The following is a 20118-nucleotide window of genomic DNA, read 5'->3' on the forward strand; positions in this document are numbered from 1 at the left end:
AAATTTGGAGATGCTTAATAGTTTCTAGTCTGCAAAATAAGGTTCTTCTTTAGTCCTCACAATTGTATTAGTCACTTTACCAAATCTAGGACAAGTATCCAAAAATGCTCATCCAGTTAGTAAAATAAAAACACAAGTGAAAGGAGCTGTCTCAAAAGACACAGTGGTGGCTCCTCCGTTAAGGCAGAGGTGCGTCGCCCTACTGCTTTTCACAGTGTAAACAAAACAAAAATAAAATGAGAATAACTCGATGTTATTAGCATTTTCTTATTTCCTGCTGCAGCAGCTTTGCGGAGCAGGGCGGGGCTACTCGGCTCACAGAGCAGGGAGGAGTGTTGGGCACTCTGTAAGTGCGCATGAATGTTTAGCCGGCCGTCTTGGGCTGGCAACACAGTCATGCTCACTTTGCATGTTCTCCACCAAGGTTTTAATACAGCCTGAGCAGAAGACATGCCCAGGCTCCCAGTCCCAGACTGAGCACCGAACCACAGCGCTCAGACCAATCACAACGCTGCATTGCAGCGTTGTGATTGGCTTAGGGGAGCCTGGGTGGTTCGTGTTCCGTCCGGACGCGGAGAGTCGACGGAGGAGAGTAGCAGCAAGGAGGTACGTTTCTTTTTCTCCCCCTGCCCTCTGCCTCACCACCCTCAATCTGTGCCGGCTGCCACTGAAGACACTTTCCCAGGATTCATTGAAGTCTTTGTGAATGGCGCTCCCATCGGTATCACTAAGGTCCAACTGAATAATCATCTGAACTTCTTGAAAATAACATTTTGTGCCTTTTTACCTCTAAACTGCATGCACTTTGTGAAACTTTCAAAACCAATGCAACGTTTTAGGTAAAACGTCCTCTCTTTCTATAATAAGGAGAATGCTCACCATATACCCATGGGCGGCTAATCCGCTAAGGCAAAGGAGCGCCACCCCACAGGAAAAATAAAATGATACTAACAGCATGTTATTATCATTTTATTTTTCAGTACTCCTCTGTAGGGGCGAGGTGGACTGCCCCCAGAGCAGGGGGGAGGATGGTGGCCTCCCTAATTCGCATGACGGTTTTGCCGGCCGCCTTGGGCCGGTCAAGTCTTCATGCACCCTTGGCATGTTCTCTACCGGGCGGTGGAGAACATGCCGAGGCTTCCAGTCCATGTCCATGTCTGAGCGCTGAACCACGGGGCTCAGACCAATTACGACGCTGTTGTTATGCAGCGTCGTGATTGGCTAGGGGAGTCTGGGAGCTTCCTGTTTCAGCTTCCTGGCGTTGACGGAAGAAGAAGAGGATAAAGGAGAAGCGGTGGCTGGCAATGCCTGATAAGGCTAGAGTTGGTAAATTGCCCAAAAAGTATGAGTTTCGTTATGATTTTTGTTAGGTATAGACCAGACTGGTTCAAGCATCCATTTCTAAGGCTCTTTAGAGGGTAGACATTTGGAAGTATTGTAACCAGCCGCGGCCCGTGGAGGGAGTTACGGTGGGGCAGGGAGGAGGGGAGGTGGAGGGGCAGGGCGGCGGGTGCTAAAAACCGGCATATGGATAATTGCAGGTAAGTAAACAATTTAATTATTAAAACGAATTTCGTAGTGCGCCCTGCATCGCAAAATGAGATGCAGTGCATGCTACGAAATTCGTTTTAATAATTAAATTGTTTACTTACCTGCAATTATCCATATGCCGGTTTTTAGCACCCTCCACCCTGCCCCTCCCCCTCCCCGCCTCCCTGCCCCACCGTAACTCCCTCCACGGGCCGCGGCTGATTGTAACAATAATACAAAGCGACAATCACTCATTACCTGACTGAGTCTCTTTTTAATTCAGTATAAGTCAACTCTTTTTTTTGTGATATCCTGAAAATCGGGCCCGGATTTCACCCACCTGGACCAACACAGGACACATAGCCATGTTTCACGTGTTTTGCCCCGATTGTGCCGGGGCCTATAATACTGTGCACTTTCCCCAGGTCGGAGGTCCTCAAAGATGGTTTCTCATTTATGCTTGTCTCAATACACTTATTTCTTTGCATTTATTATTATGATTTATATTGATCATCAGTATTGACAGTGTGGTTCAATTTCTATACTATAGTGTACCTTTAATAGTGTTCCCATTTACATGTAGAGAGTGCATGTGTAAAATGCTGAAAAAATTTGCAGGAGCTTTTTCTCACATTAGATCAGTAACGACAATGTTTTTTACAAAGTATTGTGAGGCAGATTTACAAGCCCCTTGCGCCTCTTTTACGCCGCCGTTGGCAGCGGCGGCGCAAAAGCTGCGCCATGCTGCAGGGTGTTTACAACGTGACGCATCTGGGAGATGCGTCACGTTGTAAAGCCCTGCGCCAGAAGGAAGCGTTCCTGCACAGGGGGGAGGGGAGGGGGGCTTCCAGCGCAGGAACGCCTCCTAAAAGTGGCTGAGTGAAATCTATAAGATTTCACTCAGTCACTTTTGAGCCCATGCTGCGTCAAAACCCTGCGCCTGCTTGAAGCAGGCATAAGGATTGACGCAGCATTGCAAAGATAGGGCCCCCCAGAGCATTGCTGAAGTTGCGTCACGCTTGCGACACAACTCCAGCAATGCGCATCTGTGCCGTATTTGCCCCATGGTGCACCGCATTGTAAATGCGGCGCATCTATGGTGGCGGAGGCGTGGTGCACAATAACTGGCGCATCCCTGTTGATATACAGGGATAATCTGCCCCCATGCTTAGATTATAGTAGTTTCGCCAGAAGTAAAACACGGGCAAAGAACAGCCGGGACTACACTTCTTCACGCAGTGCTGCAGTCTCCTCGGCCATGGGAACACATACCTGCCACCACTTTTACAAAAGCATTTTATTTATGTGACAAACTTTGACACAGAAGGCAATGCTAAACTGACATAGAAGTACAAAATCTTCCCAGGCCCTGTGCTTGTACCACAAAGAGCAGCGCCTGCTTGCCTGCACTGCCATTTGCATGTATTAAAATATATTTTTACTTCAATGGGCACAGGTTTGGCCATAAATGAAAAACAGCAAATGATAAAGCCAGTAGGTCTTGCTTCAATGTGCTAACACGTTTAATCACAGACATTTACAAATGCTGTGTACATGCGTTACATGCACAAATGTTAATTTTGCACATTAAACCACAATGTTAGGCTTTACCAATGATGGTAAAAAAAAGTAGCAAAAAGGATTGAGTTCTATATAAATGGTTGTATAATATATTCGAGAAAGAAATGAATGTGACAAACAGTGTAATGATTGTGTGAACTTTCGAGAGGTAAATTAGTCCATCGTACATTCCCATTTGGGGCGGTTTCTAGAGGTTGAATCGGTGTTTTGGTTTCGAGCTGCACGCAGAAACCATACAACGTAGCGTGCTTGTCGAAGCACGCAATTAATCTTGGGTAAAAAAAAGTCCTGAGTCAAGAAGGAGCGTTTGCCTACTGCACGTCCCTCCCACATATCCCGCCCAATCTAGCAGCAAGGAAGCTGAGGTCGAAGATTTTTATTGGTTCCTGGACCAGCCACCAATGTCCTGCCAGCACAGCTGCTTCCCCCTACAGACTCCTCGACGTTCCCTGTGACCTCACACACTTCTGCGCCCTGACAAAGCACAACACACAATCACACGTGACACTTTACCAACTGCCAACACACCAGAGTAACACTCCAATAATGTTGTGTCTGGATATCTGTAACATTTTCCAGCAAGACATCTGAGCATCAGTCTATTCCTGGGCATGCATTGCGTCCAGGAGAAGCAGGTGGAAAAAGTGCCCTCACTGAAACATACGTCATGGGGCTGCAGCTCAGCAGACCACCACGAATTCCCTGGCACAGCAGGGACTGAGCCGGTGCTAACGTCAACGAAGCAGCACCGCCAAGTTTCCCAAGTCCACACGTGTCCAGTTTCTTTATTTGAATTCTCGAACTTGTGGTCTTGTTTATGGCATTATAACACAGGACTACAAGTCCCAGAATTCAAAGAAAAAAACGGGAATGGTGCAGCACATCATGCATGGACCTAGGAAAGTTGGCAAGCTATGTTGATGTGACCATTCTTTAAAGTTTTTGTTACATTTTTAGGGCCCTTTGCTGGCACTAATGGACTATTTTCGGCTCTGAGGCTATATGCTTCCAGGAGATGTGTGTGTGTGTGCTGGGGTAATCTGCAGAGTTTCTTCCAGTGCTTAATTTGAGCCGGCGGTGTCTGGTGCTCAGCACAGGCACTTAACCTCTTCGGTGCTCATGACGGCCGGGCAATGGGTGATGTTCGTAAGTGTATTTGTACTGTCACCGGCAGAGCTAGCCGGGCAATGGGTGGTGTAAGCTGCAGAGGCCTCCTGACGACAGCCCTGGCACTTATTTCTTTACTAATTAAGCTCTGGTTTCACCATATGTATGCGGGAACTTCTGAAATTAGATGTTCAGACAATGCAGACATTTCGGCACTGAAGTTGTAACAGAGTGCAAACAATGTGCTAAAATATGTATAACATAATGTACATGGCTTGTTCTATTTCTACTGGAACCATAACTGACATAGGTGCAATGCAGTAAAAATATTTTTGCATGTATGTGATATTCATATGGTTGCCAGGAGACTTAATGTCACTTAATGTCACCAAGGACACCGTGCCCCCATTTGGGGGTTTTTGTTTGGCAGTCTGATGCATTATGGTTCTTGAAGTCCTTGTTCATTTGAGATGATTCATTATTACTAAAACACATGAAAACAATGATCTATAAAAGAAATGCCCAGGAGAGGAGTTTAGACAAGGACTCTTCAGGTAACCTAAATTCTAACCGTTAGAGTGGTTTTCAGATCAATTCATAAAAAAGAAGTAAATCCGCACCTGTAAAAGCATCTACGAACAGAAGCAGATTTGAACCTTTGTGAAATCTACGAACAACTGCAGTGGTACGCAGGCCCGGCTCCAGGAATTTTTATTTGGGTGGGCCAAGGGTGCATTTGGGTGGGCCACTGCGGGCTCGATTTGTCGCATATATGTCTGGGCAGGCCTGCTTCAGGGCCCTCCTTTATCACTTCTTAGTCTGACAAGGCCCTGTAAAACACACTCTTTTCTAAATCTCTTTCTACATATTATCACTCTCAAAAAGTGTTTTTTCCATGTAATGTTCCTTTGATGGGAAGAGGAGGTTTCTGAGGTGGGAGTGTCAGGCAAGCGACACTTCTTGGGCTCCCTCTGTGCGAGCCGTCAGGGAGAATCCCTCTTCATTACTACCACCACCTGACCATGGACTCTACTGTGAACTCCCTTACAGGCTTGATTATCCACTACTCCTCTCCAGTGCACCTTATCTCACAGCTGACCTTGAACCCCAGCCCCATATCAGACACTATCGGGCTCCACTTTCATTTTTCTCGGTAAAAACATTAGTAAAGTCACCTTCAAGCTTAGAACATTGAATATAGCAGTAAATATAATTAGCACGCACTTTAAAGTATGTTCCACAGTAGTCCTTATGACCCGACTGCTAATTAAATAAACCTAAAAAACAGAAAGGCCATGACAGGGCCGGCTTTAGCACTGATGCGCAAGTCTTTTTTAGCGCCACACCAATGACCTCTTTCTAACATAAATACCTTTACTACCAACTTGCAACAGTCCCCCTCATCCCTCCATTACCCCCCCCTATTGAACTACTCCTCGGATTTCCTCACTGCCACACGCCACAAGTGCACTCATGACCCCATAGTCCCCCCCTCATGAACTCCTCCTCGGATACCCTCACTGCCACCCTCCAACAGTGCCCCTCATCTCTCTGTAGCCCCTCCCCTTCATGATGTCCTCCTCAGAATTCCTCACTGCCACCCTCCACTGGTGCCCCTCATCTCTCTGTAGCCCCCCTCATGATCTCCTCCTCAGACTCCCTCATTACCACCCTCCACCAGTGCCCCTCATCTCTCCCTAGCTCCCCCTCCACCCCATGACCTCTTCCTCAGATTCCCTCACTGCCACCCTCCACCAGTGCCCCTCATCTCTCCGTAGCCCCCCATTGACCTCCTTCTCAAACTCCCTCACTACCACCCTCCTCCAGCGCCACTCATTTCTCCGTAGCCCCTCCGTCAAATGAATTTCATTTGTTGTGTAGCGCTACTCATATCAGTGTAGGGTGTCACAGTACTTTACATCACGCACACATTATACAGAGACAATCAATCATGCAGGTATGTAAATCAGTCTGCAGGGAATGTCATATAAGCCATTGAGGATTACAAGGTGTAGGAATTACATGTCATCCATACTGGTGGGCAGTATATTTTGAGAGGGTTTGGTCTAGGGAAACACATCCTTAGGATTTAACCCCTTCGCCACGGGGGTAATTCCCACGCTGTGCTGGGGGGAGCTCGCACGGCGCCCCGGTGCTCGTGACGAGCTGAGATCGTTAGGCAGCACGGTGGCGCTAAGCTCATCACGACCACACCCGTTTCCTCAGAACGCTCAGCACAGCGGGGGAATTATCCCCGCGTGTGAGCGCTGCAGCCGTTATGACGAACTCAGCTCGTTATGAGCACAGCGCATCAGTGCCTCATGAGGAGCTGAGCTTGTCATGAGCACCGGGGCGCTGTGCGAGCTCCCCCCAGCACAGCGTGGGAATTACCCCCGTAAAGAGTATTCCAAGGGGGTCAGCTTTACTGATAAAAATGTATATCTGTCCCAAAATACTAATTTTAGCAACATTAGAATAATGAAAGACTGAGGAAGTTCTAACTATATCACAAAACAAAAAAAGCAAAGTTCTAACTCTACCATTCATGTTTGTATGCAGCTCTTTGGTGACAGTTCATTGGTCACTGTCCTATGTTAGGATTGTAACTTCCGACCCGCAGGTAACACAAGGATCTCTGTGAAAAAGGCAGTAACCCACTGAGCTTCCACATAAAATACAGTTCATCTGCATTTAAAAACTACTAACAGACAAACGATTGCTCTCCAGCAGGATCATTAATCACCAGGGTTATCTGGGCATTTTGTATTGTCTTATTGTTGTCCTGCATCAAGCATGATAATGATAAAAACTGTTCAAATGAAGCACACATGAAGTATGTGTCCTGCTGGGCCAGTGCAGATTTTAAAAAGAAAAACAAATAGTAACACATTCTCTTATCAACTCCATAAAACAAACTTTGTGTCACAGCCTGATCAGATAAGCAGCTGCAGGGGTCAGGAAAGGTAAATAGGAATGAACCAACTTATTTTCTCCTGCACTGCATAGAAAATGAAATATCCACACAGCAGAACAGTAGGCAAAGGTGACCGTTGTCAAGGAAAGGATTTGTCGCCTTTCGCCATGTGGAGATAAAAACTAAACAAAGCCTCAGTACTCGAGTGCGACAATAATCTAAAAAACTGTCTATGTGTGTGTGTGTGTGTGTATGTGTGTGTGGGCCCGGGAAGCTGTCTCAGCCCGGGCGCACACACACACAGACAGCCCTTTGAGCCCAATGCCGTTGCACGCCTGCCTTCAAGCCCTCACTGCAAGGGCCAAGGCTCCTGTTTGGATGGGTCAGGCTCATGTTTGGGTGGGCCTGGCCTACCCGGCCCACCCGCTAGAACCGGGCCTGGTAGTACGCCTGGAAAGATGCAGCAGATACCACTGTCCTGTCCATCTCAGGGGACATTTTTATGATTTGCTGTTTCGCCCATCAAGAAGAATTGCGCTTTGGGAAATGGCAGCCCACTGTGCAAATGCACATATCTTTTTTTGTCTACTCCGGGAATACATTTCCCTGTGGAAAGCCCATTAACCTCACGCCATCAAGACGTTTGGGAGTGTTCCGTAGGCCTGGAAGTAAATTTACTCTAGCCGTTTTCTGGGGGACACCTCCATCATTTCCAGGGTGAGAAGGGCTCATAGACAATTTTGTGAATGTCCACAAGGGCATCAATTTATAGGGGTTCATAACTCTCATGGCAAAACACATCTGGATCGGACATACTGTGTATTTATAAAGAGCGCTCTTACCCAAAGGGTATCGTGGTGCTGAATAACAGATGTTTGTTGCTACCCAACTCAACAGTACTCATTTTATCGACCTCAGAAGGATGAAAGGCCGAGTGGCCCTGCAGGGATTTGAACCTGTGACCATGAGGTCAAACACAGGTCCCTACTGCTGGCGCATTAGTTCACTAAGCCTACATACTCCATCTCTTGCGTGAGGTTGATTATAGTGCATATGCACACAGTTGTGATGGACAATTCCACAGCAGGAAATGCATTTATGACTGCTAGAAATTCTTCAGTGGATACCTAACAGGTGAGCAATTTTCAGCCACAACCCTATATTTACATCTAAAAAAGGCCTTGTGCATTGAAACATTTATGTTTATAGAACAATAAAGCATTGCTACCACTACACGCCAACTGTGCTAGACAGAAGGGGTCCTTACCGTCCATCCGTGGATCACCACAAAGGTCTTACTCGTGTGGTTGAAGTTACAGCGTGAGACAGAATCTCCTTCGCCTGGGACCAGGAAGCAGAGATCTTCCTCGGGTTCTTCAATTGTCCTCAGTGAAAATTTGCTTTCGATGTCATTGAAGTCAACTGTGTCCTGGGTGGGGTTGACTGCAAGAGACACATGCAAAGACAACATTAATCTTCACAAACTAGAGGAAATCACCTGTGGCTTCTCAATAAATATAAAGATCCAGGTTTTAGTCAGTTTTTAAATGTCTTACACTGTTGCACATATAGTAAACGAGCACCTGGAAATAAAGGTGGTGCGTTACTACTCCATTCGCAATCCATGAATGTGCAATTTGCACACTATCTGGTTGGCGAATGGGACTACAATTTGCGATGTAACATATGTACTAATAGGTCATATCATACACGGAACATTTTAGTGGGTCACAAAATGATCTACCTAATGAATATTAATTGGGCCTGTTGCCAAAAATCCTCCCAATATGTCGAATTCAATACATCCACTTTCCAGCTAGGAATAACTCTTCTAACAGCCAAGTATAACATTAAGAATAAGCTAAACTTCAGGACTGCCATATTAGGAAGCAATGGTTGCTTCGAGCTCTCTCCCTCCCAGGCCACTTCCTCTAATTAGCTGATCATTTGAAAGATCAGCCAATTGAGGAGCAGGCGCGGACTTGAACGATTGGCTCACCTCCCATCAGGGCTCTGGGTGAGCCAATTGCTTGTCCTGGCAAAAACGACCACATTTGGTAATGCCTGCCGGCTTACGCGACTGCCTCACAGACATGCAGGTCAGGAAAGGATACGACCATTTTGAAAACACCCATTTGGACATGCCCAGTTTGTGTCACTGTAAAATGCTGCACAACCCTACAACTGTCTGTCATAGTCAAGAGTGAGACAGCAGTCGGCCAGTCACCTCCTGCTTTCTGTGGGAGTGGTGGGCAATATTCTGGTGGACATTTTTCTTTCACACTTTATCACAGTTCATAAAGTCATGTCCCAACAATTTCTAGTCCTATTACCCTCAGAGATGGCAGCTGTAGGGCACACTTCCTGGCAGGTACCTGCAGTAATGCATCTGTATGCTACTTAGGGGAACCCATATCTGCTACATTTTCCATCCTTCCGGTGTCCTTTGGCGGGTAAATCTACACATGTACCATGGTGAGAAGTAAACTGCTTCTAGCGTACATTTGTCTCAATTTTCCCTTCTGTTTTAGTCAATGTTACCCCGAAGAGTGCGAATATAACCTGGACTAGTCCAGCCAATCTTCCGACCCATGATTCAGCCTTCGGTGGCTTGGTCGGTGTGCCAGGCATCTCACCACATTGAAGTGAGAAAACATATACCCAGCTGTTTTCCATAAAGCAGAGTCAGAAAAACCACAAATGTCTACACCAAAATGAGTCGCAGTTGCGACTTGGCACTGTAATCCTAAATTGCTGTCTAATTGGTGTCGAACCTAATGATACTTCAAATTGAATAAAATAGGAAAATGCACTATTTGAGACTCAATGTGGTTTTCCATTTCCTCATCTGAACAGACTAAGTTCTAAAATTGTCAAAGTTCTGGGCATGACTCAGCACTGTAACCCCTATAAGAAATCAATATTCCATATTCCACTTTACATTCCTGGAAACCCAAACTTTTCAAAATCTTCAAATTATTTAAAAAGGCTTATAGGTACATCAAAAAGGAGTTTCCCCAGTGTACCTTTGATGAAACTTGAAGAGTCCCTTGAAGCACAAGAATAAATATTACCTTAGCCGCGGAACTTATCGATACTCACTGCTCATCCCCACCCTGGTGTGACTTTAATGACTAACTTTACTCTACGGCATACCTGCGGATGCATCACTCAATAGCAAAAGTTAAAAAAAAGAACAATAATTATTTTTTTTTTAAACAGGAATGTCTACCCACATACATTGAAATGGCTTTGTGTGGGCATGACATTTTCTGAATGATTTATGGTTCAGGAGTCGGAAGAGACGGGTTTCTGCAGACAGGGCTTAAAGTATCAGGAAACCGGTTATTTGGTTGCAGACACAATGTTGTATGTTTTGTCACATGACTCTTTTTTTTGCTCCCGTGGACTGGCGTGTTAAAGGGTAAGTCTTCGATTCAGGCAACACAAAGTATTATTTGATGATAGATAAAATTTGATTCCTGCAGATTTTTTTGCAGATGGGTTAATATACTTCAGAAAAATCTTCTGAAATGGGTGAACCTTAGACTCATAGCATCTATATACAAGATTGGAGAACATTTTGAATACGTGCAACAAATATAAGGCATTTCTTAGTAATTTACCACCATGTTCCTGCTAGCCTTGCTATATATCCAACCTGTGTCTTCCACACACTGCTGGTTTATTGTAGCTATACCTCGGAAAATGACCATAACACATAGGTCAGTCAAAACAGTTGCCAAGCAACACAGAATTAAAAGTGACACAACCCCTCTTTGTAAAAGAATACCACAGGGAAACTAGTCTAGTTAAGAATCAGAAATACAACTTAAAAGTGTTCCTCAAACCCTGAAGAAGGCCAATCACAAATCAAGGAATAGCAGAAACGTTTTCCCACAGTAGCATATTTTTCTGCAAGCTAAAAAGCCTTATGTCATTCGTGACAGTCAACTGCAAAGGATTATTACTCTGTTCACACTGTTTCACAAGTCAAGCTAAGTATGTGCAGTGAAATTAGTTTTTACGAAGAATGTGAGGGCGAACCCACTGTAGTCCTAAATGAGCTAGTCAATGTATACTTTTGCAGGAGATGAGAACTGAAAGTTACAATTTGTTTATTAAACCGTATTGTTTTAATGACTATTTTATTCTTCCTATGATCAAATTGTAGTTTTTGTTCTTTCACCATATGTGAAAGTCAAAGATCATTTCACATCAGGAACTAATCATCACCACTTCATAAGATCTAGTCTACCATATTCACATTATCAGACCTCTAAGTAACAGGGAAAGGCACATTAAGATTTGACCTTTTTGTTAAGAACTTTTAGTAATATTTGTAAACAAGCAGATGGTACATTGGCACACAAAAATCAAGTTGGAGAGGGCGATTCGGCAGACGAAAATGAGGGAAAATTCCACCCCAAGCTGGGCCCCACCGCTCTTACCTGCACGGGACGCGACTGGGTTGGACTAAAGGGTTGGGGAAGAGAGGGAGAGAGTACAGGTTCTAACCTAAATTCCTAATGATAGCCTGCCGCATCATCAAAAGAGCCATCACTGAACGATGATATCTTGTTGTTTTGCACAAGTCTACCATGTTCTCCACTGTGCCCCGGGCCAGTGTAATGGCGTAAAATCAAACCCTGATGTGGCACGTAAAGGACAGCATGAGCGCAGTGAAAAAAGGAGCATGAAACATGAAATCATATGGTGGAAAAGCAAACAGATGTTACTTCGCTTCGATCCCGCGGAGATCAATTGAAGCCACCTTTTGCCAAATCTGATCCAGATTAACGTGTGCAGATTCTGTCATTAAAATAAAAGGCTCCTAAAAATACATAGCATTCCTTCGATTCTTATGTAACAGTTTAGGGGCCACTAGCTACAGCCGAATTGACGGGGCAGTCTACCATCCTGTCAGGTGGGAAATGCCTACTTACAGACTCAGGGGCCCACTGCTTGCCTGTCCTTATAATCCATAGTATGGACTGGAGGTTCATTTGTAAAATGTATGGACCGGGGCCTAACTTATATCCCAGGAAGAAAACCAGGGCTTCTGCCATCTACGGCCCCTGCTAGGTCGGCCAAATGCTATTTCCTGTGCTTACTACCAAACATTACACTGATTCAAGTGTGATATTTAACTCTATCGCACATCACCTAGAGTTGTAAGGATGGAGTAGATGAACTATTTCATTATGTTTCGAAGTATATGACCTGGCAAACACCGGCTCAAAATAAGCACTAGTGTGGACATCCAGGGACCCTCTTAACACCCCATTAGAGTGAGCCGAAGGCCTCACCCCTTATTGTTTCCAAGGCCCTTTTCTGCAAATATATAATGGCTTGGTAATAATTTTATTTTCACCTGTCCTAGACTAAAATGTGGCTCAGAGGCATCAAGTTAGCTAGCTGGCATCTGGAGAGCGTTGTCAGGGCAACCAGCCATGAGGCAGCCAATTACTTGAGAACATGATGAATAAAGTTACACTGATTCAATTGTTGGTAGGTGCAAGTAGCAATTTTTCCCTATCTCTTTAAAGGAATGCAGCGGGCAGCACAAGCTAATCGCAGTTGGAGCTCTGAAGCCGTGAAGGATAGGAGGTGAACCTTTGGATGGATCAAACCAGTGGGCACTATCTCGTGGTTCATTGTGTCCAGGATAATTATCCTGTCCACCCCCAAATAATGTCCTTATGGGGCATGCACAATTCCCATACAAGCATGCTTACCAGTCAAGTCGCCCACGGTCTCAGTCGTCATCTTTTAAATGATATCTTCTGCTCTGCTAAAGAAGGACCAAGCATCCGTATCATTCAGTAAGGTTACCCTCTACAAGTCAGCTGTCGTTTCAGAAAAATTACGTTTGTATCTTTTTGTGCCGGATCCTTAAGTACGTAAAAATGTCACAAGTTTTTAGTCAGAACTATATCTAAAAGCTATGGATTTTCCGCTATTATACTCCCCAATTTAGCTCAGACCCAAAGGCTGAAAATAGCTGTTCTTGAATTACAATTTTCGACAACATTGTCTGAAATGTTTAGAGGCAGACAGGGAAATTGCAGCATAAACAGGGGTAATATCGTAACACCTTTCATTTGCCTGTCTTCACTCTGGCAGCTAAAAGCAGTCAGAGACATTCAAGGAGAAATTCTTGGAAAGTGGTATTAACATCCAACCGCACTGGAATTTCTGAAAATGTTATCTTGTACAAAGAACAAAGTTCCCTTTGTGGAACTACCTGTTGGCTCTAAATAACTCTCTCAGTTGGAAAATTGGTCTGTAACACTAAAGCTTTAAGGACACCTTAAGAAACAAGAATCTTGGGGGGACGCGCCCCAAGTCCCTCTATGCAATGTGAGGTGCTGTTAAAGAATTATCCAGTCCTCCCCACCTGTCTATTGATCGCGTAATCTATCTCCCCCCTCTCTCCCTAACGATGGTATTTCCCTTCCCATTCTAGCACTGGAGGGATATTCCATCGTTGAGAAAGCGGGTGTTGACAGGAGTTAGAATGTGTAAAATCGCAATGCTGGAACGTGAATGGAGAAAAAAAAACACAAAACATATTATAATGCTATTAAACTGCCTTTTGTGCTTAAAGGCGGCCGAACACAAAACGGAACTGCCGTCTCTATTTCAGTACAAAGAACCGCCCGAGGGAACGACCGAAGCTTCTCGAAATATGAGCGCTAGGAGGCAGTTAAACTGTCAAGTGAACAATAAGAAGGAAGAAAGAAACCGTGTCTGCCCTCAAGAATGAGGGACGGCCCTGTCACCCACGACAGCCGGAAATCATCAATACTCCCACCCAGCATTGGGATACCAGCAGCAGGCGGCTGAGCAGGTTCTCGTACTCACCTGTGACCCTCTGCAGAATCATAGTACTGAGACGCTATGCAGAACTTCCTCACACAGGTGACTCAAACAAGTCCAGTTTGACACTTCTGCATGCACCACACACACATTTTGCTTTTTCTCAGCACATTTTTATTTTAATCTTTTTTTTTTAAGTTTCAAAAGTTAAGTTTATATATTTTTTTAATGGCGGTGTTGAGCAGGGCATAGGCCGTCCAGGCCCTGACATGGAAAATATGGGAGATTGGTTGAGTAGCAGGGCTGATGACACTTATCTAACCCCGTATTCTCTCTCCTAGGGACAGGCCTAGAAAAGATGCCACATTGTCCTGCCCTGTTCTTCTCAGAATGAAGTGGCTGCAACAGTGCATTGATGCTGACAATAAGAAACAGATGGTGGCCAAGTTTGATGCTAAGTTTCTCCTTCCTGAGATGGGAGATATATTTGTTTCAAAAGCCACGTGCTGGTCAGGTGGGGTTGTGTAGTCTCAGTGGACATCAAAGTGTACTTGGGGCCTTCTTAAATCTGAGCAGCGTAAAATAACAGCCTTCAAAGAGCGGTGCAGGTGGTGAGGCGCGTGCATCATGGCCCCTATGGAGAAGGACATACATTTGTCTTCCTGGAAAGGTAGAGACAGGCGAGAGAGGCACATGTTATTATATTAGGGGCCCTGCTGGAGGTGGCAAGCAGATCCCAGTGGACGTGTACCTGTGTAGAACAAGAGATGTGAGATGAAGCTGGTCAAATATGACGCTGTGGAATAAAGAAAAGGCGCTCCTGAGAGAGAAGCATGGTAAACGCAGTGTGCAAACATCTGCAAGGATGGCACAGTGGAAATCAAAAACAAAATTCAGGCATGAAAAGTGAAAAAAATATATTTAAAAAGAACTATCTGGTCTAAAGTAAGTGGGTAGAATGTTAGTTCACAATGGCGAGATGCATTGCAGACTTTCAGGCTATCTAAATGGGAAAATATACATTGAATACATTTAAATTTGATGACTATCACCTCAAGAATTAACCATGTATACCACTAGAAGAAACAGAGCTTCCTTTGTGTGAAAGGAAGAAAGACTGAGATCTTGGTTGTAATAGAAATCAAGAAAACACTCTCATGCAATGTATGTTTGTTGACACAAACCTCTACTGGTTTAGCCGTGTAGGACATTGGTTTCAATTCCAGTTTTACATGCGTCAGGTGCTGGTAGTTTATTTAAGATTTAAAATGACACTTTTGTGAGAGATGGTGGCCAACTCACTGCATAATACATTTTTATACAACTAATTTGAAAACAGTTAAGGAGGAAAGGCATTAGAAATAACTGCTCACTTTAGAAAAACACAGTCTTGCATTGTGCACTGTCTGAAGGAGACTAGAGGCCATACTTCCGGTGCCATCACCCTGAACCAAAATTTTGGAATTTGATACAAGAGAGACAGGGGGACATCTCTGACTTAAATTCTGAAGAATTGAATTATAATACCACATTTCATTCCATTAACAAATGGGCACATATTAGGCCAAATGTGCCCTTTCTGCTTCTTTGCCCCATGGAGGAGAACCTTTCCATACTTTACTTCCATCCATCTTCCGCTTTTCACCTTTAAAGTCAACACAATGTGAAACACCAACTGAAGCCTTCAGGCTTGGCATCTGAAACTTCCATGTCTACAATAATTTATTGCAAGAATGCTGGACATTTAAGTCTCACCCCTGCTACTTCCAGTGAATATTTCTTCATCATGGAGCAGAACTTAGCTGGCAACAAAGAAAGAGGACTGGCACTGCAACTGTTGTTGTTAGTTACTGCCTCATGCTCTGGTTGTGATTGGTTGATTAAAAGCCAATGTGGATCAGTTTGTAGGTGATTTCCGAGCCAGGTTTAACCGGACAAGCGCAGAACAAAATGCATCGAGCACTAGGTCTACAAACAGGAAATACTTGGAGAGCATTCTCGAGAAAGGAACACAACTTGCCAACCTTCAAAGGAGCAATGGAGGCAAGACTTCAATGTGGACTTTAATGCTCTTCAAGACGAAAACCAAGACCTCAACTTGCCCACTTATATGGAGGGACCAGATACCTCCAACAAGCGACCTCAATACAACACATAGGCCACCGCCAGCCTGACAAGAGAATCCTGCTTACACCTTCTACCACACCCTGTGGAAGACTCCTCAAGGGGTCCCAAACCAAACAACTTTCAAGTGAAAAGGCCATTTGGCAACTAGGGCCATATGTATCAAGGTACCAATTAGCGATTCTGTAATAGCGATTTTTAAGAAATCGCTATTTCAGAATCGTTAATTGGTATGTATCAAGAAAATCACAATTTTTTAAAAATTTCTTGATATTCCTTAATTGCGAATTCGCAAATAAGGAATACTTTCCCGTTCATTTCTATGGGCCAGGAGGCCCATAGGAAGGAATGGGAATTTATTCTCAATTTGCGATTCGCAATTTTCTAATCGCAAATTGAGAATAATTTCGAGGGTGCAGGGGTATCCAAAGGACACCCTGTTGCACCCCTGAAATAAGCATGGGTGCACATGTGGTGCACGTACATGCCCTAAGAGCATGTATGTGCGTCACATGGCACTTTGAAAAATGCGAAAATTGGCATTTTTCAAGAAATTCGCACATTACCACCAACTTGAAGTTGTTGGTAATTTGCGATTCCTTAGGGACAATTAGCAATTTTTTTTGGTTCATAGATTGCATTTAAGGAATCGCAAAATTTGCGATTCCTTAAATGCAATTGCAAAATAAGGAATCACTAATTTTGCGATTCCTTATTTTGCACCGGATTTTCATTCATACATCCTATTTAGCAAATTTGCATTCGCAAAGGCCGAAATTCTGCGAATTTCGGCCTTTGCGAATGCGAATTTCTATGATACATATGGCCCAAAGTGTCTCAATATCAAACAACTAAATAAAAAAATCGAATGCTATTCTTCCAACTTTTGCCACTCCCTGTACTGGAAGCAAGAGGTTTTACTTTCAATGTTATGTAAACACTGCTACAAGAAGAAAGATGAATTTATGCGGTTTCGCTCTTTGTCTTCAATACCACCGTGGTCGCAGGCTACGATTCAGGAGCTAAGAAAGTTATAACATGGCCATGATTTGACACCAAGTTCCAGGACTGTCTTCTGCGTTGCACAATTCCGAAGTAGTGCGCCAGTCTGCACCACATATTGCGATTTCACTGCCTTTGAGTAATATCAAATTTCTAGTAGGCCCCTGTCAACAGATCTTCTCAACAGTAAATTCCCCCACAGAGGTCTTTTTCCATTTTTTTCATCAGTATTTCTACTCTCACATATATTTGTTTTCATCTGTATGGGGCAACTTGACACCAGTTTCTAGAAGGATCCGAAGACCTACCTAAAGCGACTATCAGAAACTTTAGAACGAATCAGACACTTGTGAAAGTCAAGGATACCTTTGAAAACCATCTATATGAAGGGCCTGATACATATATGTGGTAATAACCCATGGCGACGAGGTATTCACAGTCAACAAGTTTCAGGTTTTCTTTCTAATGTGCAGCACCAGGCCGCGCTTGTTGGTTAGCAAAGCGCTTTTAATATCACATACCATGTAATACTTGTTCCCTTGCTGGGGGTGGTGTTTTTAGGATAGAGTCAGAGCCAACATTTGTACCCAGAGGTCCAATTTTTAACAATAACATCTCTTTCCACACTATCTCGGCAGAACCTGTGCTCTCTGCATGTCTCACTGCCTTTGCTATCTCTGTCTCTGCTGTCTGCCTCCCTCTTTTGTCAGTAGTTCATTCTTTTGCATTTATTCCACCTCTCCCACGATGCTCTTGCCTTTCCTCCGCCTTCCAAACCTGAGTGTTCTTTCCCTGTTAGCCTTGCTCACTCTCCAGTTGTTGTTGCTGGTTTAAGTTATTCCCTTCCTCTAACGTGATTGGTCCCCGCTCTCTCTGGGCTCTGGCCCCATTTTGTCTAGTAGCTGTGTTATCTTAAGAATTGTTGGGGCCCCGGGCAAGTCATATTTTGGTGCCCCTTGTTCAGAAGAACTTTGAAGTGTGTTACACATTTTCTGCCATTTGAAGCATTTCTGAACCCGAAGAGAATTGAATTATATTTAAAGTTTCAGAAATGGGGCAACACAAAAATAGTTCCACTATTTCTTGCCCGGTGCCCCACCAATTCTTAGGATGCCACTGGGTAGAGATAAAAAAGAGCGAGAGGCAGAGGTAGTCAGTAAAAGGGAGAGTGGTTGAGGGGCAGAAAGAGAGGATGGATAGAAATATCACTTTTTGGGGGGGGGGGGGGCTTGTAGGGTAGTGGTAACTCTTACTCCCCTCCTCATCCCGCCTCAGCATTACCTGCTTTCTCCCTATCCTTTTTTCAGTTTTATATAGCGCTTACTCGCCCCGAAGGCATTGGGGCGCTTAGTCAACTCAGGGCTACATAACATTCCCCCGCCCCACATACCCAAACCCGCAAAGGAAACACAGACAAATAGAGTTTGGGTACAAAAATTGCTGCAGGATTTATTTACATACAACATATGTAAAGATGGTGGGTTAGCTTACGGGCGATCCAGGACAGGCCGCATTCTCGCCACCTGTCCGCCTGTTTGAGCCAAACAGCACAGTGGCGAACCACCCAACTGCTGTAGAATATAATTAAATACTGACACACCCATTTGCTGGGCGTGACTAGGCAAACCCCCGGCTGCACAGGCCCACAACCGCCCGAAGGACTACTGGGGTGCCGACACGGATTCCTGCACCTCCCATGAGGTTACAGGTTAGGCTCTGGCACCCCTATGTGCCCACTGAAGTACATCATTTGCACCTCTCTTCTTCCGGATCGCCCCGTAACTCCGCCTGCAACGAAAAACAAGACACATTAAAACACCCCCACAGCCCCTACTCATGACACTCTGGGTAAGAGGACGGGAGGGAAAAGAGTGTCCCGCAAGATCGTACGGCGTCCGGGCGGCAAAGAGGCTTAGGATGGGGGCACCACAGCATAAGTACCCCTGAAGCCCCTCCCCGCCGCCCGGACGAGATTCTCGGCAAGCCGCCTCCTCCAACCGGTGAGGCGGATGTGCCGGACAGGCAAGTGGGGGCGGGACCGCCCTCCTTGACTAGGTACCCGCCCTCTTGATGGCCACTGCGTGGCCTCGGGCAGGCGCATAGTCAACTCAGGGCTACATAACATTCCCCCGCCCCACATACCCAAACCCGCAAAGGAAACACAGACAAATAGAGTTTGGGTACAAAAATTGCTGCAGGATTTATTTACATACAACATATGTAAAGATGGTGGGTTAGCTTACGGGCGATCCAGGACAGGCCGCATTCTCGCCACCTGTCCGCCTGTTTGAGCCAAACAGCACAGTGGCGAACCACCCAACTGCTGTAGAATATAATTAAATACTGACACACCCATTTGCTGGGCGTGACTAGGCAAACCCCCGGCTGCACAGGCCCACAACCGCCCGAAGGACTACTGGGGTGCCGACACGGATTCCTGCACCTCCCATGAGGTTACAGGTTAGGCTCTGGCACCCCTATGTGCCCACTGAAGTACATCATTTGCACCTCTCTTCTTCCGGATCGCCCCGTAACTCCGCCACAGCCTGTGCGGTGGTCACCGCTGCCGCACAGGCCCCCCACCATTGTTACTTATTCTACCTGCAACCTCTGCTCATGAGTTCTTATTTCAAGTCCAGAGGAAAGAGGTATAAGCCAACAGGCGAGAGGAGAACACCATCTCCCTCAAAGTACCCCATGACCTTTTCCCGAATCACGTCATGGTAAGAAAAACAGCCCACTGTGCTGCGAAACTTTGTCATGGCCGCATATATGCGCCTTCCTGCTCTCACGATAGCCTCGCTGGACTTAGCGCCCCGCCAATGTCTTCTAGGCACTGTTTCAGACCACCAGACTTCGCATTCGCGCAACATGCTGCCAACGATACCCAGGTCTGTCTACAAGCAGCCGGTATCCCCTGCCCCCCTTGGGTTTTAGGCTGGGAGCGGCTACCGACAAGATATTGTTTAAGTTAGTTTGGCAGGGAGCCCCCAAGGCTGACCTGTGCAGGGGCTTGTATGGGAAGTAACAGCCACCAC

At 45.2% G+C, this 20118-nt stretch overlaps 1 protein-coding gene across 1 annotated transcript in view; it reads right to left on the reverse strand.

The window, feature by feature from the left end:
- Positions 1-20118, reverse strand: part of LOC144799124 (lipoprotein lipase-like) — an 85167-nt gene that overhangs the window by 55176 nt on the left and 9873 nt on the right. The window contains exon 2 of the mRNA XM_078670322.1: positions 8400-8575. Coding sequence (XP_078526448.1) covers positions 8400-8575 — 176 coding nt within the window. The remainder of the gene's footprint in view (positions 1-8399; positions 8576-20118) is intronic.

This window comes from Lissotriton helveticus, chromosome 12 (assembly GCF_964261635.1).
Source record: "Lissotriton helveticus chromosome 12, aLisHel1.1, whole genome shotgun sequence".
NCBI lineage: Eukaryota > Metazoa > Chordata > Amphibia > Caudata > Salamandridae > Lissotriton > Lissotriton helveticus.